Raw genomic sequence first — 25,672 nt, forward strand, 5'->3', positions numbered from 1 at the left:
CCCTACTTTATCACTCCTTGGAAGCCAATGTAGGAAAATCCAAACACTGCAGAACCAAGAGAACTGAACAAGTCATGCGTGTGGAAGGAGGTGCAGAAGGAAGGAGGAGTCTTGAGAAAGTGGACCCTATCTGAGACGGTGACCTTGGTGATGGCCTCTAGAAGGAACTGGTTACTGAAGGGACAGCCAGCTGGGCTGTGCAAAGTGTCACCCTTCTTCGTGGTGGTAGAAGCACTTCTTTTCATTTGAGCTGGACTTCAATTTGAGCTTCATTTGGGTTAATAAATAATCTTTTTAAAATGTAAATATATCTAGGATGGGTAAAGAACTGTGCCTCATACATTTATATGGATTAATTTTATGCAGGGTGTTATTTACATACTTAATAACAGCTGCAGCAGAGGTGTTAACCAGAGTCCTTGAGGCCAAGGCTGTGAAGGATCACGGGGAGGTCCAGGTGGTGGGTGAGGGAGAATAATGAAGGGATTGAAGACGTGGCTGTTTCCTGTTGCCAAATACTCAACATTTAACAGCCAGTATACTTATACCCATATACACTGGTATAGTGCTAGCCCTGGTTCCATACATTTTGAATAAGCTGAGTTCTGTGACAAAGTATTCTGATTAAGAGAGGAGGGAGACAAAGATAATGCCAATGTCATTCTGAATGAACACAAGGGGAGAAAGAAGACAAGAAAGAACAAAACGAATATAAAAATTCTGTCCAGGAAAATATTCTCTCATTTTCCTCCTCTTCCCAATCACAGGTCTCCGTGTGCCCACGACCCATAATCATACTAATGTTAGCTCTACCTAAATCCACAAAGAACAAATTTGCCAAAAGCCCATATGCTGAAGACTAAGCCAAGGTGTCTTAGACAGTAAAGAATCTGACTGCAATCAGAAGTCTCGGGTCAATTCTTTGGCCAGGAAAATCCCCTGGAGAAGGGAATGTCTACCCACTCCAGTATTCCAACCTGCAGAATTCCATGGACAGAGGAGCCTGGTGGGTTACAGTCCATGGGGTCGTAAAGAGTCAGACACAAATGAGCAACTAACACTTTCACATGCTAAATGTCAGTACACCTGAAACCCAGTTCACTGGAGATCAATTTTTCAAATGCACCACATTCATTGGCTTTCTAATAATCATTTATAGAGTCCACAATGTTTTGAACGTGATGAACTGGAAGAGTTAAGATGACTGTGGCGAACCAGGGACCCAGGGAGCTGGGACTCCTCACTCTTCCTGCCTGGGTTCATCCTCTCTCTGCCCTGCAGGTTCCCTCTCTGCTCCTCGAAGCCTTCAAGTCTCCCTGACTAAAGCTGACAAACTGGGCAAGTCTCACACTAATACACACAATCTATTCCTCTGGCCTTGGGAGGTCCTTCTTCTTTGCCCCAACTCTAACCTCCAGATGCAGCAGCCACACGCTGGGACAGAGATAAAATGAACATTCCTTAAAATGCTGATACTACAGAAATATTCATAAGCTATTAAAAACCATCCAATTAGAACTGTTATCAACATTTCAGTTAAACAAGTTTTTGATGACAGTGGGCAAAGTTAATTTGGCAAAGTTTAATCGGTAAAATTGGAAGTATCCTAAAAATGCTAAATGTAGGCAACTTTTTTTAAAAAGGCTTTAAAAAAGGATCTGAAAGACATCAGTATAAATAGAAAAATTCCCATAGGAAATGCTGAAATTTTGGCAGCACTCAGGAGAACATGTTGGTTAAATTTCCTTAGGATCTCTCAACAAATTGAACATTTCTTAAGATGCATGAAGCTGGAGGGGGGGTATAAAGACAAAGGGATAAGCAGCTACCTCACTTAAGGTCCTTTAAAGCACACTTCACATCTTGGCCAACAAACAAGGAAACAAATACAAAGCAAACAGAATAAAATGGTCTCTTCTCATTACAAGATTCCCATCTATACAAAACCATCTGTGTAAAAGGCATGCACTGAGAAATCTGTTTGAGTTAACACTAACCTTTTCAAAGACAAACACCTAATTCAAGTAAAGCAAGATTTGCTAAGGGTGATAGGTGATTTTTTTTTTAACTTTGTACACAGATATATTATTTTCTTTGGAGACACCTAAAAACAACAAACATACATATATACATATATATATATACACACACACATGCACACACACGCACATGCACACACGCACACACACATATGCGGGAACATGTGTTTCAAGTTCTTAATATTTATCTTAGGAAGGAACTCAGACATAGTTCAATAGGAAATTTTAGTGGAAAATAGCTACAAATCATGGCTTTAGTTATATATTTTTAAAATACCTAGCATATCTATTGATTTTTATAGACCAAAATACAACATAATAAACACTACTAAAATAAAAGTACTTTTTAAAATAAGAGAAAAATATCTTGGAAATAATTCTTTTTTTTCTTAAAACAAATGTGACAGAATGGCATTCTGGTATCCTAGAAAAGAAAAATGTACTAGCCCTCCAAATAGCATACAAAAAAATGTAATAATGTTCCACATAAAAAACATTATGTATTTTATGGAAATAAACTTGAGATTAAAATTTTAATTTTGCATTATAAGAAAATGTGTACAGACTTCAATTTCATTCCTATAATAGCAGATCAATTCTTTCAAAAATTACAATTAAACTCCCCATTAACTTTCACACCATTTTGAACCAGAAGAGCTAGGAAAAAGACAGTTTGAATGGCTATATGCTCCTCTAATATATTATCTCTTATTCAGTTGCTATATGGCCTCCAAATAGCATTTGTTATTGTACAGACAATATAACAAATATCCATATACCCATCATTCAAAATTTACAGATACTAACATTGTAATATTTACTTCTGATGCTTTTTTTTTTTAAGGCTTCCCTGGTGGCTCAGATGGTAAAGCGTCTGCCTACAATGTGGGAGACCTGGGTTCGATCCCTGGGTTGGAAGATCCTCTGGAGAAGGAAATGGGAACCCACTCCAGTACTCTCGCCTGGAAAATCCCATGGACGGAGGAGCCTGGCAGGCTACAATCTATGGGGTCACAAGGAGTCGGACATGACTGAGCAACTTTTTTGAGCAACCTCAATACTTTTTTAAAATAAAATACTTCTGATAAAGCTGCTGCCACACTTTCAGTCTTCCTTAGACTCATTCTTCTCTTCTTTCAGAGGCAATAAATTTAATATGCATTCTTCCAATCTATGTTCACATATCTTGTTTTATATATATGTGTTCACAAATACATAATATTATTTGTGTGTTTGTGTGTGCTGTGCATTAAAAAAAATAACTGTTGGGGAACCAGACCGGAGCCATGGCAGGCTCGACAGGCTGCACTAGGCCTAGGTTTTGAATTCTTGTAAACCTGGGTCATGATTCCGGGAGACTACCCCCAGGAGGCTCCCACTCACCCTAGGATGAAGGGCCCGAGCTACTCCATCTTGTAAAAAAATTCCATCCCGCAAGGTCCCGGACAAAAGAACTTTGGATGTTACCCAACCTGAGCCCACTACCCATAGCCAATCAACCCTCAGATTACCTAACCTAGCCCCACTGCACACGAGCCAATAGGCCCCTAGGCTAAACCTTCTGACTTTACGTTCAGGAGCTTGTGATTTACCTTGGAAGTAAAAACCAATCAAGAATCTACACACAAATCCTATGGATGGAAGTAACCAACCAGTTATATGTCAACTTAAACACCCCCTAAAGTGGCCAATCAGTTATCCTCTTGCCTGAACACCCCCTTTTTGTACCCTTTTACCTGAATAAATTCCCTATAAAAACAGTGCAACCCAAGACGCGGGGCTTCCTCCCTATAGCCGCTGCCTTGGTGCCAGTAGGAGCCCTAGCTCGAGCTAGCAATAAACCCCTTTATGCTTTTGCATTGCTGTGGACATCTTATTTCTCTTAGTTTTGGGGACTCGGACTTCGGGCATAACAATAACATCATGTTTTCAAAATATGGTCATGTTCATACATATAAACCTAAGTCATTCATGTTAACTTCTAAGTAGTATCTTGTGACAACTGATTTAGCCATTGTCCTACTGATGGACATTTTGGTTGTTTCCAATTTTTTTCATTCCAAAAAGGATCACTGAATACACATCTTTGCACATGTATCCTTATATATATATGCAGAAGAATGTATTCCTTGCTATGAAACTATTTTCGTTGTAGGAATGAGGTATTACCTCATACCAGTCAGAACCGCCATCATTTAAAAAGTCTACAAATAATAAACCCTACAATCCCACTCCTAGGCATGAAGGAGGAAACAGAACAGGCTCCGTCTTGAAAGCAGGACTCCATCTTGGACTGGACTATGGACTTTGATCTATATACCCAGTATCTATGGAATCGACATACCAACTGGAAAACCAGATTCCCACCCCCCCCCCACCATGGAAGAGCCCCAGGGCTCATACCTAGACTCTAAGTCAGCTAAAAGAATACCCTAATTATCTGTGTGACCAAATAGAATCATCAATTCTATTATGCTTATTGGGGGTATAACCACAGGCCTATTGATAATTGTCCACTGTTAACTACCTAGGCCTAAGGCAAATGAATCACGAGTTATCTTTGATTGTATCTTTCTTTTCCTTTGATCAGACTAGTTTCAGTGAATTTGGGGAGGTGGGTTTAGGCAGTACACTTAGGGTATATAAGGTTTTCACAAAAACTGGTCGGGGTCCTTGGCTAAGAGGAGACTCTGCCTTGGGCCCGCTGGTGTAATAAACTGCCCTCTACTATCTGCATTGTCCTTCTGAGTGAGTTTGTTTCCCGGAACATGTGGCTACAACAGGCATGTATCCAGAAGAGAAGAAAACTAACTAGAAAAGGTACAGCTACTCCAGTGTATCGGCAGCACTATTTACAATAGCCAAGACATGGAAGCAACACAAATGTCCATCAACAGATGACTGGTTTAAGATGTGTCATACACAAACACACACACACAATGGAACACCTTATGTACTCAAGAATCTTCACAGCTTCTATTGGACATATTCTCTTTTTAAGAATGAAGGAAAATTCTCCCATTTTTGAGCCATTCTTTCATGTCAATTCTACAAAATGGCATGCAACTTTACAAATATTTTTAAAAGATATAGTTTTATAAATATTTAATATCCTGCTAATTTGATTTTGAATTGTAAATGTCAAGTGTTCTGTTTGGGGTTTTTTTTTATGTTTTATTATGCTTTGTTAAAATGGAAAAATTACACATTTTTAGAATTTTTTATAAGTAAATTTAATGTGCTGTAAAAACCTTTTTTTAATGAAAAAAGAATGAAATAATGTCATTAGCAGCAACACGAATGAACCTAGACATGATCATAGTAAGTGAAGTAAGTCTGACAGAGAAAGACAAGCATCAAATGATATCACTTATAGGCGGTGTATATATACATAAATAATAAATGGAGACTAAGGCGCACAGAAGTTAAGTGGCTCCCAAGAACCCCAGTCAGCGGCAGAGAGAGGACTTGACCAGGCGGACCAGCACCAGGGTCCTGGCTGTCAGTACTATGTTTCTACGAATTCCTTACGTTGCCTCTTGCAGGCTCCGTGTGATACATGTTGGGAACACGTGACAAAATACAGTTGATTTGGAAAAAGAAAGTTGTTGGGTTTTTTTGTCTCTTTGTTTGCTTTTGTTTTGCCCATTAGCTGAGTATTTACCCCAGTATCAGAACTGGGGTAAGCTCTCTCTCATACAGTATCTGTCACTTACTGCCGACAACCTCTGAAGCAGGTAATATTCTAATCTGTGTATGTGGATCCAGGCCCATAGCAGTTCCATAGCATGCTTAAGGTCTAACAAAGGAGTCTGCATGTCCAGCACAGATGTTTGGGCAAATGTACCAGGAAATGGATCCTGGTAAGAAATAAAAATTGTTGGGTCCCATAAAAATGCTTGAGCTGCAGTGTACCATCACTAATTATTATGGAATACAAGTCAAAACCACAATGAAGTATCATCCCACAACCAGTCAGAATGGCCATCATCAAAAAGTCTACAAATAAATGCTGGAAAGGGTGTGGAGAAAACAGAACCCTAGTGCACTGTTGGTGGGAATGTAAATTGGTGCAGTCATAAGGAAAAATCAGTATGGTGACTCCTCAAAAAACTAAAAATGGAGTTACCATATGATCCCAAATCCCACTTCCAGGCATATATCTGGAGAAAACTCTAATTCTAAAAGATACATGCACCCTATGTTCATAGCAGCACTATTTACAATAGCCAAGACATGGAAGCAACCTGAACGTTCATCAACAGAGGAATGCACAAAGAAGCTGTGGTATAGATAGATACATGGATAGATAAACGTAGCAATACACTTCAGCCATAAAGAAGAATGAAATTATGCCATTTGCAGCAATGTGGATGAACCTAGACATTATCAAATGAAGACAGAGGAAGACGAGTATCATATGCAATCACTCTAAGGACTCTAAAATATGATACAACTCAATTGACTTACAAAGCAGAGACAGACACACGGACAGAAAACACCCTTCTGGTTCCCAAAGGGGAAAGGGGGTGGAGAGGAATAAACTAGGAGCATGGGGTGATCTTCACAGGTACAAACCACTACACATAAAACAGACAAACATAAGGTCCCACTCTACAGCACATGGAACTATATTCAACATCTTACAATAACCCATAATGGAAAATTTGATCTCTAGTTCCTCTGCCTTTTCTAAAACCAGCTTGAACATCAGGGAGTTCACGGTTCACGCATTGCTGAAGCCTGGCTTGGAGAATTTTGAGCATTACTTTACTAGCATGTGAGATGAGTGCAATTGTGCAGTAGTTTGAGCATTCTTTGGCATCGCCTTTCTTTGGGATTGGAATGAAAACTGACCTTTTCCAGTGCTGTGGCCACTGCTGAGTTTTCCAATTTTGCTGGCATATGGAGTGCAGCACTTCCACAGCATCATCTTTCAGGATTTGAAATAGCTCAACTGGAATTCCATCACCTCTACTAGCTTTGTTCGTAGTGATGCTTCCTAAGGCCCACTTGACTTCACATTCCAAGATGTCTGGCTCTAGATTAGTGATCACATCATCATGATTATCTGGGTCCTGAAGATCTTTTTTGTACAGTTTTTCTGTGTATTCTTGCCACCTCTTCTTAATATCTTCTGCTTCTGTTAGGTCCATCCCATTTCTGTCCCTTATCGAGCCCATCTTTGCATGAAATGTTCCTTTGGTATCTCTAATTTTCTTGAAGAGATCTCTAGTCTTTCCCATTCTGTTCTTTTCCTCTATTTCTTTGTATTGATCACTGAAGAAGGCTTTCTTATCTCTTCTTGCTATTCTTTGGAACTCTGCATTCAGATGCTTTTATCTTTCCTTTTCGCCTCTCTCCTTTTCACAGCTATTTGTAAGGCCTCCCCAGACAGCCATTTTGCTTTTTTGCACTTCTTTTCCTTGGAGATGGTCTTGATCCCTGTCTTCTGTACAATGTCACGAACCTCCATCCATAGTTCATCAGGCACTCTATCTATCAGATCTAGGCCCTTAAATCTATTTCTCACTTCCACTGTATAATCATAAGGGATTTGATTGAGGTCATACCTGAATGGTCTAGCGGTTTTCCCTACTTGCTTCAATTTAAGTCTGAATTTGGCAATAAGGAGTTCATGATCTGAGCCACAGTCAGCTCCTGGTCTTGTTTTTGTTGACTGTACAGAGCTTCTCCATCTTTGGCTGCAAAGAATATAATCAATCTGATTTCGGTGTTGACCATCTGGTGATGTCCATGTGTAGAGTCTTCTCTTGTGTTGTTGGAAGAGGGTGTTTGCTATGACCAGTGCATTTTCTTGGCAAAACTCTATTAGTCTTTGCCCTGCTTCATTCCACATTCCAAGGCCTAATTTGCCTGTTACTCCAGGTGTTTCCTGACTTCCTACTTTTGCATTCCAGTCCCCTATAATGAAAAGGACATCTTTTTTGGGTGTTTGTTCTAAAAGGTCTTGTAGGTCTTCATAAAACCGTTCAACTTCAGTTTCTTCAGCATTACTGGTTGGGGCATAGACTTGGATTACTGTGATATTGAATGGTTTGCCTTGGAGATGAACAGAGATCATTCTGTCGTTTTTGAGATTGCATCCAAGTACTGTATTTCAGACTCTTTTGTTGACCATGATGGCTACTCATTTCTTCTGAGGGATTCCTGCCCACAGTAATAGATATAATGGTCATCTGAGTTAAATTCACCCATTCCAGTCCATTTTAGTTCGCTGATTCCTAGAATGTCGACGTTCACCCTTGCCAACTCTTGTTTGACCACTTTCAATTTGCCTTGATTCATGGACCTGACATTCCAGGTTCCTATGCAATATCTCTCTTTACAGCATCGGATCTTATTTCTATCAGCAGTCACATCCACAACTGGGTATTGTTTTTGCTTTGGTTCCATCCCTTCATTCTTTCTGGGGTTATTTCTCCACTGATCTCCAGTAGCATATTGGGCACCTACCGACCTGGGGAGTTCCTCTTTCAGTATCCTATCATTTTGCCTTTTCATACTGTTCTTGGGGTTCTCAAGGCAAGAATACTGAAGTGGCTTGCCATTCCCTTCTCCAGTGGACCACATTCTGTCAGAACAGGCAGAGGAACCAGAGATCAAATAGCCAACATCCGCTGGATTGTGGAAAAAGCAAGAGAGTTCCAGAAAAACATCGATTTCTGCTTTATTGACTATGCCAAAGCCTTTGACTGTGTGGATCACAATAAACTGTGGAAAATTCTGAAAGAGATGGGAATACCAGACCACCTGACCTGCCTCTTGAGAAACCTGTATGCAGGTCAGGAAGCAACAGTTAGAACTGGACATGGAACAACAGACTGGTTCCAAACAGGAAAAGGAGTACGTCAAGGCTGTATATTGTCACCCTGCTTATTTAACTTCTATGCAGAGTACATCATGAGAAACGCTGGACTGGAAGAAACACAAGCTGGAATCAAGATTGCCAGGAGAAATATCAATAACCTCAGATATGCAGATGACACCACCCTTATGGCAGAAAGTGAAGAGGAGCTAAAAAGCCTCTTGATGAAAGTAAAAGAGGAGAGTGAAAAAGCTGGCTTAAAGCTCAACATTCAGAAAACGAAGATCATGGCATCTAGTCCCATCACTTCATGGGAAATAGATGGGGAAACAGTAGAAACAGTGTCAGACTTTATGTTTTTGGGCTCCAAAATCACTGCAGATGGTGACTGTAGCCACGAAATTAAAAGACGCTTACTCCTTGGAAGAAAAGTGATGACCACTAGACAGCATATTCAAAAGCAGAGACATTACTTTGCCGACTAAGGTCTGTGTAGTTAAGGCTATGGTTTTTTCTGTGGTCATGTATGGATGTGAGAGTTGGACTGTGAAGAAGGCTGAGCGCCGAAGAATTGATGCTTTTGAACTGTGGTGTTGGAGAAGACTCTTGAGAGTCCCTTGGACTGCAAGGAGATCCAACCAGTCCATTCTGAAGGAGATCAGCCCTGGGCTTTCTTTGGAAGGAATGATGCTAAACTCAAACTCCAGTACTCTGGCCACCTCATGCGAAGAGTTGACTCATGGGAAAAGACTCTGATGCTGGGAGGGATTGGGGGCAGGAGGAGAAGGGGACGACAGAGGATGAGATGGCTGGATGACATCACTGACTCGATGGACGTGAGTCTGAGTGAACTCCGGGAGATGGTGATAGAAACGGAGGCCTGGCGTGCTGCAATTCATGGCGTCGCGGGGAGTCGGACACGACTGAGCGACTGAACTGAACTGAACTGAACTTAATGGAAAATAATCTAAAAAACACATAACTGAATCATTTTGCAGTACATCTGAGACGAATTCAAATATTGTAAACCAACTATTCTTCAATAAAAACCCCAAACAACAACAAAAACCCAATAAAATACAATAAAGGTGCTTCCTCCAGACAGATCTTAAAATAAAGGCCAGGATTATAACACACTAAATAATAAGAGAATACCAAATTCATAGTGATGTTTTTTAAAAAAGAAGAAATGAGAAGTTTTTCTCTACAGAAAAATGCCAGCTAATGAAGAAGCAATGATGGAATTTAAAAAATCACAATTTCCAAACTGCTTCAGGCCAAGATCAATGAATGCTAAAACCAAGGCGTGAAAGGTTTTGGGAACAGTAATATTCATGTGATCTCCAAGTATCACACCATAGATTACTTACTAATTGTAAAGAGAAAAGGGTACCTTGATAAATCTGTCTTATTTTGGAGAAGGTAATTTCTCTTCATGTTTTGTCTATTCAGGCCAGTCTCCTCTGACGCTCACATTGTTTGCCTATTTTTTCTACTAGCTTGTTTGTTTTACTAGCTGAATTGTATAAAGTTATATACTTTGAACACTGCAATGCAAAATATCTTTACTGAGTATGAGACTTGTGTATGTCACTTTTTGTGGCAAATTTAATATATCTTTCCCTACCCTCAGGGTCTCAGATATAGTCTCCCATATTTTCTCCTGAAGGCAGGAATTCTACTTTCCTTGTTTTTCTAAGGAGCTGAACAGTGAGCACTGATCTATTACTATTGAAAAATACAAACCACTCTTGCAGCCTCCTTATATCAAAGTCATCCTTTAGTTTTCAGAGCTTTTCCACCTTTACATGGAGACTCCTTTCAATAGCATGAACAACTGAAAACTGCCATTTAAAACAATATATGATAAAGTCATAGTTTCATGGTATTAAAATTAATAGAAAAGAATATAATCTTACACGAGTGAACAACATTTCATCCCTGAGCTCTTCAGACCTTTCATTTGGAGTCCAAGCTTCAGCAAACTGCAGGAAATCCCATTTTTCCTTATCACCCTCCTCGGCCTGAAGTTTTTCCTTCCTCCCATTCAGTGTGCTTCCTGTAACCTGAGCCTGTAAGATGGAAAAGCATATAGATTTTAGGACAGGTCGCCTCACAGCTGACATTTACTAAGCAGTAACCTGGGTTTGCATTTGAGTCACAAGCAATCCAATGAAGAAAATCGTATTTTTTCAATATATCATGGGCTTTAGGAATCAAGAATCACTCAAGGTTCAAGAATCCTTTTGAGAAAGTATAGGTTCTCAGCTTACAAAAAGGATTTTGGGTTTGAAAATATTTTGTCTCCTTACTAGCTCATCCTCCCCTGGCCACTAAAATGGTAGAGAAGGACTTGGAAGACAATAGGAACACATGTAATTTCATGTCTCTCTCTGATTACCAAGGACAGCAGGTAAAGCATTACCAACCGAAGCCTTTTCTGGACTTGGTCTCTATGAACATCAATATCTTAGTGTACGTATATATGCTTTGCCTGAAAACACCAAAACTCAGCCTCTTAACTCATACAAGCTATGCATAATAAGCTATGAGTAAGCTGGTAACCTGGTTTAAATTCTAGCTTTACCTTGCGATTCAACATTCCCCACATAAGGGTGTCTAGAGTTCCATTTGCAATAAGGTAGTGAATATTCACAGAACTGCATTGTCCAATCCGGTGAGCACGGTCTTCTGCTTGTTTTATATGTCCAGGATCCCAGTACAACTCAGCAAACACAACATGAGTTGCAGCAGTAAATGTCAAACCCTAAGCAAAATAAAGTGAAGAAAAAAAGTGAAAAGTGAAAGTGTCAGACGCTCAGTTGTATCTGACTCTTTGAGACCCCCTAGACTGTAGCCTGCCAGGCTCCTCTGTCCATAGAGTTCTCCAGGCAAGAATACTGGAGTGGGTAGCCATTCCCTTCTCCAGAGGATCTTCCTGACCCAAGAATCAAACCTGGTCTCTTGCAGTGCAGTCAGATTCTTTACTGTCTGAGTCACCAGGGAATCCCAAAGTAAAGAAACTGAGATGCAAATAAACTGAGAATTTAACATAGAGCCACGTATAATAAAGTCTTTCCAAGTACGTTCACTGGACAAGAGAACTCTGAAGGACTTAAAAACAAACCAGTCTTTCATTTTAAGTCAAATTAAGAAAATTTAATTCAGATAAATGAAGACTGCTTACTGCAAATTAGTCAGGTAAACTACAAAGAACATGTCTAAAAGGTATTTCAGTATTTCAAAAGTCAGTTTGATGATGTATACATAAACAAAATCACTTTATCTTCTGATGCATACTGGGTTCACATTACCATTGGAAAATCTAATAAAATACATTATAAATGAGAATATAATTCTAACAGATGGTATCCATAGCAACTAGGCAGAGAGCAATGACATCCTCTATTCATTTAATTCATTCTGTTTTATAAAGCAAGCAAGAAAATCATGTCTACAGTCAAAGCCTTTTCTATCTATGGAATTTCTCGTGTTGCATCCCAAAGACTCTGATGTTTACTGATTTGTATCTTGATGTATACCATACAGTTGCATCTTTGTGCAACTGTATTTTATATCAGTTTGAAACAGTATGACATTAAAAGTATTAACTAGGTCTTATTTTATAACTAATATATGAAATAATGCAAGTCTCTTCAAACTGCGTTAAAAAATGCATGACTTCAAAGTGGGTAGGTCAAGCGAAATGTGGACCACACTTATGTGACTGCCACACAGTAGTGGGTGGTATTACGTGGTCAGTAGGAACACCTACCATATTATGGTAGTGTCATTTAATCCATGGCTGTTGTTCACATGCCCTGGAACTTCTGTGAGTGACATTCATAACCGCTGTGCTGCTTTGATGTTATTTTAACTTAAAAGACTTCCCTGGTGGCTCAGACAGTAAAGCGCCTCTCTACAATGCAGGAGACCTGGGTTCGATATTTACATCAAAATATTCTAGAATGCTAGTAGGAAAAATGTTCAGAAGGGTCCCCTTCCACAGGGGGGAAGATCCCCTGGAGAAGGAAATGGCAATCCACTCCAGTACTATTGCCTGGAAAATCCCATGGACGGAGGAGCTTGGTAGGCTACAGTTCATGGGGTCACAAAGAGTTGGACATGACTGAGTGAATTTCCTTTCCTTTCCTTTAACTTAAAATATTTTAATATCACTTAACAACATCATATTAGCATTCATTAAACAGTGGCACTCATTCTCAAGCTGAAGATCAACCACGCTGGAACAGAACTTAGAAGTAATAAAGACATGGACAGAGTCAAATAAACACCATGTTAAACTGTGCTGCTATTTAGGATTTGAAATGCTGCAAGCATTTAAAGTAAAAAGCATCATAAAAGTGTAAAAAGTATCATATGACCATACAAACAAAAAAAGGGAAAATATGTTGGCAAGATCAAATCACTCAAAGATGCTATTAATACTAAACTACAATGGAAGATTCAGAAACCTCCAGGACAAAGCCCTTTCTACTTTCCTTCATTCTGATGAAGATGCTATTAATAGTATTCAAGGGTATTAAGTTTTGAATTATACAAGGCCTTCAGGAACACAGCCTTGAATAGAATGTGAGTGCCTTGTACAATCTTAATTTCAGAAAGTGTTTTATCAGGTCACTCCCAGACTCTCCTGCCCAGATTCTTCCTACTTATCTTCTCCCAAGCTATTGGTACTCCCTTTCTACTTTTAAGCTCTTTTTTTATAATATTTTCTATGGCTGAAATAGTCTAACAGATTTAAAACTCAGACTACTAGAATTCAATCCAACATGAAAGTGTTGAGACAACCATCTTTTTGATTAGAACTCCTAGAGAGTTCTAGAACTTCTTCATCTTCATGGATTCTCTCTATATAGACAATTTTATATACATCAATTAGCTCACTAAAAGGAGAACTTTGGCCCTGGTCCAGATTCCAGAATCCACAGAAGCTGCCAGATTTGCCATATACCAGGTTGGATATTTAACAACAATATGCTCAATTGCTTTTCCCTCTGTTAAATATCCTGGCTTAGATATTTACATCAAAATATTCTAGAATGCTAGTAGGAAAAATGTTCAGAAGGGTCCCCTTCTACAGTGGGTAGTACAGACCAATATCTATTCTTTTCTTACTCCTTTATAATGTAACACCTGATGATCAATAAAGGCTACTGTTTCCAGTTTCCTTTGAAGTCAGTTGTGGCTCTGGGAATAACTGCAGGCCAGTGAAATGTAGCATGCCTTTTTCCATTCAGCTGCCTGGATCAAAGTAGCTCCAGCAGAACTCTTAGATGAGACACCTGCTAGGAGTGGTAACCAGCCTTGGACTGTCTGTAACCAAGAGTGAAATTTTGTGTATTTAAGTCATTGTTAATTTGGATTTTCATTTACTTGTAGCCAAACCTAATTTTAAGGAACAAGCCAAGGGCACTCCACAAAAAATTCAGAAAGCCAGGAGAGTTCTTTTTCCCTCAGGCCACCTTGCCTCACAGACTCTGATGAAAACAACCAAGTAAGATAAGTGCTGTAAGAAAGGGATGAGAAAATGCTATACAAAAGATCATCGGAAAGCATAATAATGAAATTAACTTTACTCTTTCAGGAAATTCTTTACTTGAAAATTCAGGAAGCTTATAATCAGAGGTGTTGAGGTCTCCTTCTGTTACACTTTCTAGCACTCTCGAAGGTGGAATGAGTATCACACCAAATAGGAAGTTATAGTTAAGGTTAATGGCCTTTTTATTATCTCAACATTTCATTATCAAATTCAGACGTGAAACTTCTTACCTGACCAGCAGCCTGAATGCTGAGGATAGCCACTCGAGTCTCAGGGTCCTTTTGAAACTGATTAACCAGATGTATTCTTTCTGAAGATGGAACACTTCCATCTATCCTGATATAACGAGTCTACCATCAACAACAAGGGAAATGGCAAAATTAGGACAAGCTCCCTCTTATTATATACATGTTACAACTTATTTTTATGTTCACACAATAAAACAGAAACTGGTGAAAAAGGCTAGTAAACGTTGTATAAGAAGACTCTTAACCAGATTTCTTAATACTTGCTTATAAAAACTTCTTATTTTAAAATATTTTAAGCTACTTGAGAGTGGTATCTATGTCTAATTCATCTTCATACCATCAATGCCAAATGTGATGTCGCAGATATAACAGGAGTTCCATAATCGTAACTGGATTATTGTCTTCAGTAATGTTCTAGGTAAAATGATATGCAAACTTTAAAAGATGGATCAGACTAATTTTAAAGTTACAGAACCACTAATTCCAAAGTGAAAATAAAGTCAGACATGTGAGAAAAAGTGGATTCAGCCCATGTATTTGGGATTCAGGAAAAGTAGTCCTGAAATGTTGTAACATTAACTGGGAAAACATCTTTTTTAAAAGAAGCATTTAAGTCATCTTTTTCCCATTTTTAAATTTAAAAGAAATATGTGATTTGGTCATCTCCACTGGGGTAGGAACCAAGACACACAAACACATTTTTAAAAAAGAAGGAAATATTAAGTACTAAATTGAACTGTGCTGTCTTTTAGGAACAATATGAGTTTAGAAAATATGAGCAGTCGGTGTACGTCAGAATAGTTTTTAAAAATTTACTACTCAAATTTGTAAAAACAGGCATAAGCCCTGAATTTCAAACTGTCTCATTTTTACATGCACTTTTATGGAAAATATTGCCTTAAATACTTGAGACACAGTTTTATAAGCGAACCAGAAAATTAATGATTTAATAGAATGTCCCTTATCAATTTTCCTATGTCCTCATAAACAGATATAAATTGACCAGTGATCCACCAACGGAGACTATAAAATCTTCTGAGGGTCTTTCTAAAGAAAACATACTGTCAGACAAAGGAGAGTTTGGGAGAAATTAACCTCCAACACCATGACTACCTACAGTTTTAACTCTTAGTGGCATTAAACGGAATTCTGAACACACCAGTAAAGTGGGAGTGGGAAGAAGAGACACACTTGGAATATATTCCAATAGTTTTAAGGTATAACAGAATCAGAATTAAACATCTAATATTGTTCAATCATTTAAAAATTATTTCTAAGGCTAATTAATTCTTCCTCAGAGGATCTATCACAGATACTATAGGATATGAGAAAGCATCCCTTTAATATATAGCACTTTACTATGTTATATTATTGTAAATCATTCTATGAAGGAAAGACTAGGATTATTTCTTTGGTAATGTTAATGAATAATTAGCAAATACTTGAAAAAAGTACACAAAGTTTTAAAAAATCATGGCTTCATTCCTCCCTTTAAAAAAGCTAACTGCACCAGCAAGCGGTTCTGATGTTACATGGATATTAAGCTCTTACAATTTGTCAGGAACTTCCTCTGGCTGATCCAGAGCATCTCAAGAAGGCCTTAGCACACACAGAGGAGCGACAGGTTTACACTTGGAAAGAAAAACGGCAGATACTGCTCTGATAGTGCTGCTGGGGAACAAGGTGGGCCTAAAGGCAGGGAAGCCAGCATGTTTCAGGGGGCTTACCTGGGTGTATGTTTCAGACTCACCCACACTAAATCTTAATAATAATATTCTATAAAGTAGGCTGCCTAGATTTTTTAAAAGTATGACTGCAGCTGGGTAACAAAACTGTCTTCCTTTCTCCTCAAAATCACCCACATTCTAGGCCACCATGTGGGTAAACAACAATTTTAACTGCCTTTACCAATCTCAAATGGTTTATCCAATAACAAAAACAGAATTCACATGATAGTCTATCAAAGCAGCATAGTTTAATCCATCCATCCAATTTGATCAGTGGAGTATTATGACTGGTATAAAAGGGAAATATTAGTAGTATATTATCAACACAATGGAAATATAATATTAGTGTATGTGTGCGTGCTCAGTGGTGACCAACTCTGCAACCTCATGGACTGTAGCCCGCCAGGCTCCTCTGTGCATGGAACTTTCTAGGCAAGAATACTGGAGTAGGTTGCCATTTCCTACTGGGATCTTTCCCACACAGGGATCAAACCTGTGTCTCTTGCCTCTCCTGCATTGTTAGGAGGATTCTTTACCACTGCACCCCCTGTGGATCCCAATATTAGTATAATTTAAAATATATATATATTTGTATAATTTGCAATAAAATATGTAATAATAATTTATAGATATACATCCCATAATCTGAAGCAGGCAAAAAAAAAAAAACCCCACCTCAATTATAAAAACTACAATTGATGTTTAGGATATAAAAACTGCATCCTAAGTAGTGTTTCATAAATAAATGGTAACATACCTTGTTTTCTATAACGGCTTCTGTGCAAGCTTGGAGCATGCTTAAATGGTGAGCAAAAACCAGAAATTTAAGTGAATCATTCTGAAGCATCATCTTAATATAATCCTTTACAGCACCTGCCTAAATATAAAAAGTTAAACCTCATTAATGTCATAAAAATGTTTATAAGAAATCATGCCACTTTAGTAAAGCAAGAAAAGCCTGAGAATCAGTAAGTTTCTATGAACTTTAACTGTTTTGTCCTCAAGGCAGCCTATAGTAGAAGCCCATACCTAAAGCGACACGTGAAAGAAGAGGAACATGAGGGAAAAAAACTGAGAAGTAAAATAAAAACAAGATAAGAATTTAGATGGAAAAAAACAACAAGATAGGGAAGGAGTCTCAAAGCAAAGTGGGTAGTCAGGTAAGCCGTGGTGAGGAAGCAGTTGGTGGTTTTGTTCAGAAAGTAATTTTCAAAAAAAAAGCTCATACAGAGGAGTAAGTGGAATAGAGTGAAGGAGAAATTGGAAGATAAAAAGTCAAACAAATGGCATTTTGTGTGTGTGGGAGAGAAACTGAAAAAGAATAAGAAAACTGAGCTGAAGTTTAAGGGTTAAGGAAAGTTGTTTTTTCATGCCTTTGTAACTAAGAAACTAAGGTAGATTTACAAAAAGGCTGTTAAAGGTGTAGAAAGACTGAGAAAAATAAGAAATGAGGGGACTGTGCTTGTCTCCAGGATGGAGAACTTTGCAGAAGAGGCTGAAGTGATGGGATTAAGAGCTCAGCAGGGAGGTGAGAGAGAACAGGGAGGGAGACAAAGAAATCCTGAAGCAGAAGGCAGAAAAATCATGAAAGCTTATACTGAATAGGCTTTTCTTAGCTAGCTAGAGGCCAGGTTACTGGTTAAGCATAAGAAATCAATATGAGATGAATTACATAGGAGTTAAATTTAAAATGGATAGCAAGAATTAAATTTAAAACACGAATACAGTATCTCTTAACCGTTAAAAAAAATCAGTCAGACATTTTGGGAAAAGATAGCAGGCTGAATATATTTAACCTCCACTCCTCAGTGCTATATTTAAATGATAGAAAAATGTATAGAGAAAAAGAGGTTGGAGAGGGATCAATAGCAACAAAATTTTGCAAGTGAAAAAGCAGACAGACACCTGATAACTGATTAGCCAACCTGACAGTTCTTAAGCTGCCAGTATGGAGTGCTGAGAAGTACCTGGTTTAAAGTGGCGTGATCAGAAAAGGATCAGGAAATGTCACCTCTGGAAGTGAGGATAGGGATGTGGCTAAAATAGGAAGACTGTTTGAAAAAATGTTTAAGTAGCTGAATATGTGCTGTGCTGATCCAAAGCCTTTCTCCACTCATTCCACATAAGAGGTGGTCTCCCAATCCATCCTGGAAGAAAACTATAAATTTATTTTCTGGAGAGGGCGAAACAGAGGTTATCCAGATGGAGGAATCCTACACTGATGGTAGGTCATCCTGCAAAAAATCAAGGGGATTAGATGTAAGTTACATAACAAATGGTGAGATCTGACCCTCTCTCTCCACTTTTTTTATTCCCTAGGGTCCCCAAACAGAGATTTAGGCAAGGGAGAAGAATCGTGTAAAATGATTCCTTTCTAGAAAAGCAGACAAGTAAAAAAAAAGACTAAAGATACTGATATTGGGGTTCCTCAACAACACATCCCAATAAGATCACTCAATTATTATCCTTCAATAAACATGGAAACTCTACATATCCGTGAAGAGTTCCTAGTTAGCGTTTAAAGTCTTATAAATAAAAGCAAGCAAGCAAACAAAAACCCCACCAGATATTTGTGGAAAGCAACCTACATGAATAGATCAACAATGCAGAGAGAGAAAAAAACCAAACTAGAACAGGATACTACAAAAAGAAAAAAAAAAAAAGAGTGGGGGGAGTGGTGCAGAATTCTCTTGGAAATTAAAACTATAATAGCAGAAATGAAAAATCTCCTGGTTACTAAGCTGAGGAAATCTTCCAGGAATTAGATGGAAATATAAAATAATAAGAGAAAATATAAAATATAATTAGGGAACCAGACCATGAAAAAAATATGTGAATAATTAAAGTTCTAGAAAACAACACAGAAAAAAATAGAAATTTAAAAAAAAAAAGAATATTTTACAGAACTTAAAACTGGAAGTTCCCAAAATGGAACCTGGAAAAAGCCCAGTGAAGATCCTTCATAACAGATGAAAATGGACCCAGAGCAAGGTCCATAATCATGAAATCTTAGGACTTTGGGAACAAAGAAAGAACTCTACAAGTCTCTAGAGAAGGGAGGAACAGATCTCACAGAAACAAAACAGAATAAAAAATCTGAATGGCATTGGTTATCTCAACATTGACACTGAATGAGAGAAAACGATTTCTAACTAACAATTCATACCCAGCCAAATTAAAAATCAGATATAAAAGTAGAACAAAGGCATTTTCAGATATGCAGAGTTTCAAACAATTTACTCCCAATGTACCCTTTCTTGGGAGGCTACTGGAAAATGTACAGCAAAATAAGGGAATTAAAAAAAATAAAGAAAATTATATATATATTTGACAAAGAAGTAATTCAGTACAAGGGAGAAATAGATAAAAATCCCTGATGAGAGTTCCACAGCATACCTAAAGAAAAACCGTCCAGACTGCAGCTGATCAAATGCTAAGGAGAAATTTTGTTAAGTGGATAAAATTGATGCAACGTTAACATTTAAAGATATCGCAAGGAGACTGGACAACTAAGGTAAAGTTTGAGGCTGAATTAGTGAAAAATGAGTCATAAAAGAAAAATAACATATCCATAGTATATTGTATTGTTCATCTGTAAATATTATAAACATGGTTCTAATAATGTACAAGTTGAATACTGATTAAGCCAAAATTAGTATAATTTATATAAAATTAGCAAAACTATACCTTTCTACCTCTCTTCATCCATTACTATCTAATTAATCCATCAATCTATCAATTTGTCTATCTCCCTATCTATCGCGGTTTGAAGAATGGGAACAGGGGAAAGGTCTGGATGTGAGGGTGGGGCTGAAGACTGAAAGGGCTAAAATCTTATCTTACATACAGAGAAACCCATTGATGACACCTAAAATGACACTTGCTGCAAAGCAAGCAGTAATACCAGCCAAGAAGCAAGAGAAACCCATTGCTGAGGGACCTGAAGTAAATCCCTCAAAACCAGCTACAAGAAAAGAACGTGGTTGCCTCCAGGGAATAAATTTAGGGGACTGTTATTTTTTCAAAATTTCTATTTCTCCTCATTAAATTATGATCAATATAGCTTTGTAATAATTTTAAAATTTTTAAATAGGAAACAGTTTAAAACATTTAAAAATTGAAAAATGCCAATTTAAATTTCACGCATATGACTATCAAGTCACAAGATGGATTCTCTCCAAGCTACATTTTGTACGTCTACGTTTTCCAAAGACTAAAAATTCATACAATGAGATTGGAGGCTGTTAAGAACTTTAGCCTTGGATTTCAATGCCTCAGAAGGTGCAAATGAAGCCCTCTCAAAATAAGAAGCTATAAATTCCAGATATGTTGCTATGGTAACTGAACCACTTTAATAAACTGCATGTTTGCCTAAAGAGCTATATTTACTGTGATAAGCCTTTCAAAAAGTACATGTCAAGTTGGAGTATTTTTAAGGTACATTCATTTTCCAACCACTGCAGACTTACAGACTAAATAACCACTGCAACCCTAGTCTCAGTTGCATTCCCCACTTCTACACAAGCAAGCTGTTTCTACCAGTCTCCTCCACTACCATCACCCCCTCCTCAGTACAACCGGAAACTGCTGGTGTCAAAGCTCAAGCCCCTTTCTGTCTATTCCTCCCAATCATAGGTTCAGAAAGGCTCATGGTTAATATTAATATTATAAATTCAATTAGATAAAGTTCAATGGGCTAAACAATCTCTTGGGACTAACCTGTTAGCTAGTGTTGTGATGTTGCTTCTGAGGAGAAAATGTGTCTGCACAACCAAAAAATCTACACAGCAAAGGGATTTGGGGATTCTCTTAGGTTCTTAGGTCAGGGACTGCACAGGTTTGCATTTTAAAATGAACTATACATGCATTTTCCTTGTTCTGATTCTAGTCTGATTAAAAGTCACTGCATTGTCATATTTTAAGTTATCTGAATAGAAGTTTGCTTTTGAAATATCTTAAGTGCATTTTATATAGGAACCGCAGGTCCCGTTAACTATCAGTGTTTTGGTCACACCAGTTCAGGTTTTATAGAAGCTGTAGTACTCACAATTTCATTTCATTTTACTAAAATTGGTCTGTTAGTAATGTGTCTGTGAGCCAAAGTTCTAATTTAAATAATTAATGAAGACTACACACTATGTCAAGGCTATGGTTTTTCCAGTGCTCATGTATGGATGTGAGAGTTGGACTGTGAAGAAGGCTGAGCACTGAAGAATTGATGCTTTTGAACTGTGGTGTTGGAGAAGACTCTTGAGAGTCCCTTGGACTGTAAGGAGATCCAACCAGTCCATTCTGAAGGAGATCAGCCCTGGGATTTCTTTGGAAGGAATGATGCTAAAGCTGAAGCTCCGTTACTTTGGCCACCTCATGAGAAGACTTGACTCATTGGAAAAGACTCTGATGCTGGGAGGGATTGGGGGCAGGAGGAGAAGGGGATGACAGAGGATGAGATGGTGGGATGGCATCACTGACTCGATGGACGTGAGTCTGAGTGAACTCCGGGAGTTGGTGATGGACAGAGAGGCCTGGCGTTCTGCGAATCATGGGGTCGCAAAGAGTCGGACACGACTGAGCGACTGAAGTGAACTGACACACTATATCTCATTTAAGGAAATGCAGAAATAATGAGAATATGTTATACAATTTATTTCTTAAATTTTTTTTTCAGTGAATAGGTACACATACTTTTTGAAGTAAAAGTAAAGAAAAACCTACATTGCATTAAAGACGTGAGGAAAGTTACTTTGTCAGTCTTTAATCAAATAATAAGAGGGGAAAAGAGCAAAGAAACACCAAACTTGAGCTATGACAAAGACTTTCTCCTTGACCAAACTTCAGTTACGTTCCTCTTAGCCCTCTTCTTAACTATGCCTCAATTTTGGCTTTCCAAGTCTCTCTTGCCTTTTCCAGGCCCCATTTTAGCAAGAATCCTGCAAGGTCAATTTATCAAGAAGGCCCCCACTCTTGATACCTGATTAACTCTTGGTATCTGATCAAGTTCCTAATCCTCACTATTTACAGCTAATTTCTTGGCCTTCTTTTTGCAAGAATTCTGTTTTGACCTGGTTTTGATCTGATAAATGCACACATCCCTGCTGCAAGAAAGTCTAGAATTACCAGTTATCCAAGTAGAAGAGTGAGTGACCAAAGGAACCATAACTGATTTAATGAGCAAGCCACAGTTTCACTGTTTCAGCCTATGCACTTAGACATGCATAGGTTAATCTTTGAGACAAGCATGTGCTGCTGGCAGGAGCAACCAGTTTAGCAAAATCTCCCTACCCTTGATGTCTCCTCTTTTAATTTTCTGACCACTGACCCCTTTACCCTGCTTGTTGGCTATAAATCCCCAGCTCTCTCTGCTGTGTTCGGAGCTGAGTGATCTCTCGTCTCAGTTGCAAGAGTTGACTCCTATTGCAAACTCTACTGAGATAGAGTCAACTCCTTGAATAAAGGCTTCCTTACTGTTTTAACAACTATCAGAATAACTTTTTCTTTAGCACCTATAACTTGTAGCTAAGGGAGCATGAGCTAAAAAAAGCTTCTCCTTAAGTTTTGAAGTCCTCAACCCCAGACTAAATGGCAGATCTGTTTAGATATCTGGTGTGCGTGTGTGCGCTTAGTCATGTCCAAGTCTGTGCCTAGATGGACTGTAGCCTGCCAGGTTTCTCTGTCCATGCAATTTTCCAGGCAAGAATACTCGAGTGGGCTGCCATTTCCTGCTCCAGGGGGGTCTTCTTGACCCAGGGATCAAACCCATGTCTCTTGCGTCTCCTGCAGTGGCAGGCAGGTTCTTTACCACTGCACCACCAGGCACATGATTTAAGGACAACTCTTCACGCCCCTATTAGTCAAGAAGAGGTGAACTGCGATTGGTCTCAGCAAGTCTAATACTTTCATTCCCCAGTGATTCTGCCCTGTAGGGAAAATGGGAAGTCTGCTGGAGGCTTCAGAAACAAAAACAAAATAATGCTCAGTGACAAACAGATGTTATGGAAAACTTCCTTGCTTTGGATGTTATGACCTGCACTTGACACCGGGGCTTCCCTGGTGGCCCAGCTGGTAAAGAATCCACCTGCAATGCGGGAGACTCTGGTTAGATTCTTGGGTCAGAAGTTCCCCCTGGAGAAGAGATATGCTACCCACTCCAGGATTCTTGGGCTTCCCTGGTGGGCTCAGAAGGTTAAAGAATCTGAATGCAATGCAGGAGACCTGGGTTCAATCCCTGGGTTAGGAAGCGCCCCTGGAGGAGGGCAAGGCAACCCACTTCACTGTTCTTGTCTGGAGAATCCCCATGGACAGAGGAGCCTAGCAGGCTACCGTCCATGGGGTCGCAAAGAGTCAGATACGACTGAGCAGCTAGGCACAGCACAGCACACTGCAGCAATTACCCTGGGGCTACTGTGGAAGCTGTTGAGCAAAGTGGTGAACTAGGGTAGCCACAGTAGAAAGAAGAATCCAGATGCTTTGAAAAAACAAAAACAACCCTTTATTGAGATATAATTCACACACCATAACTCACCCATTTAAAGATTACAATTCAACAGTTTTTAGAACATTTAGAGTTGTGCATCCTTCACAATTTTACAATATTTTCTTTTCCCTAAAATCTTTCATCTCTTAGCAATCCCCCCACCTCCACTGCAGGCCCCTGTATCAACCTAGCTCTAGGCAAACACTAGTCTACTTTCTGTCGCTGTGGACTGGATGATTTTGACATTTCATACAAGTGGAATCACACAATATGTGGTCTTTTGTGACTGGCTTATTAGCATAATGCTTTCAATCCATGTTGTAACATTTTTCAGTGTTTAACTTCTTTTTTTATTGCCAAGTAACATTCCAATGTGAGGACATATCACATTTTACTTGTCCATTCATCAGTTGATAGCCTCTCTAACTCTAGTTTTTATTCATTTATCTATTTCACTCTATAATCAGTTTCTTACTGATTTATAAATTTATGATAGTTAATTTGTCTTTTATCCTTTAAAACGATTTTAAATGAGGAAAGGAAAGTAATAAGTAAAAGAGAACTTTGCTTATTTACCCCTCTAACATCCCTAGTGGCTCAGGTAAAGAATCTGCCTGCAATGTGGGAGACCTGGGTTCGATCCCTGGGTTGGGAAGATCCCCTGGTGAAAGGAATGGCTATCTACTCCAGTATTCTCCCTGGAGAATTCCATGAGTCATGTCCACAAAGAGTCAGACATGACTGAGTGACTTTCACTTCACTTCACCTGCCCGGCAGACCACCATAAAGAAAGGCCAGGAATGTGTCTTCTGCTCTCCCTTTCCCCCTGCCAATGGCTGTTAATTTAGAAACCATTTCATCAACCTGAAAAAAACATTTTCAAATCTGGTAGAAGACGACTTTTTAGGGAAGAATGGTCATTCCATACTCTTGTCAGTGTTCTGAACATTTTTACAGAACCCCACACCAAAATTTTCCTATAGGAAACTTTCAAAGATAACTTGGGTGAATTATAAGAAGTATGATTTTCTTATTGCTAGGCATGCTTATAAACACATCTGTAAATAGAAATCTAACATGTCTAATACATCTAATCTTTTGACACTGACCAAGTTCTGCAAGCAGCCTATTTCATGACAAGAAGCAGAAGGGCTACAATATTGTATGTAAGCAGAGTGTAGCCCCAATTTAACATCTTAACCAACACAATTTTACAAAAGAACCTGGGATCCTAAATCTTTCCATAAAACTTTTTGGAATAAGATATTATAATAAAGCAATTGTTCAATCTAATCTGTTTTTATATCTATCAGGCAAAGGTGGATGAGAGAGAATACTCCCATGAATAATCTACTCCACTGTGTTAACCAAATTTAGGCAAAGTTAGAAAGTAAAGGCAACATTACTATGCACTTTAAAAATATTTTTCATAAAAAGTTTATTTCATGTGAGTTTGATCATAAAAGTCATTGATCAAAAGAGCTAATCTAATTCTTTAAAAACTGAATCAATTTTGAAAAACATTCTCAATTTCTTTCTAAACTCCATCCATTGATCATGTCAATAAGGTAATCAACTTTGTATGATAAAGCATGACTAAATCTTATTTGGGCATTTAAAATGATAATACATAGAATGTACAGATTTTTAAATTCTATATCTTCTCTTTCCATACCTGAACAGAGATGCTAAAAAATCAGTAACAGGGAAACAGAAGTCACCTTAAACCCGTGGTCACCAACAAATATTACAATTATTCTGTTACCTTAGTGGAATGATAGGTAAGTGTATG

The 25,672-nt window shown here is 38.4% G+C and overlaps 1 protein-coding gene across 2 annotated transcripts in view; it reads right to left on the reverse strand.

Annotated features, from left to right (window-relative positions):
* The window catches only part of ZRANB3 (zinc finger RANBP2-type containing 3), a 290,989-nt gene that overhangs the window by 46,484 nt on the left and 218,833 nt on the right, over nt 1-25,672 (reverse strand). For both annotated transcript variants that reach the window (XM_005676192.3, XM_018062246.1), the window contains 4 exons: nt 17,164-17,283; nt 14,662-14,781; nt 11,456-11,635; nt 10,788-10,940 (listed from right to left, as the gene is read on the reverse strand). In XM_005676192.3, coding sequence (XP_005676249.3) covers nt 10,788-10,940; nt 11,456-11,635; nt 14,662-14,781; nt 17,164-17,283 — 573 coding nt within the window. The remainder of the gene's footprint in view (nt 1-10,787; nt 10,941-11,455; nt 11,636-14,661; nt 14,782-17,163; nt 17,284-25,672) is intronic.

The sequence above is a fragment of the Capra hircus genome, chromosome 2, assembly GCF_001704415.2.
Source record: "Capra hircus breed San Clemente chromosome 2, ASM170441v1, whole genome shotgun sequence".
Taxonomy (NCBI): Eukaryota; Metazoa; Chordata; class Mammalia; order Artiodactyla; family Bovidae; genus Capra; species Capra hircus.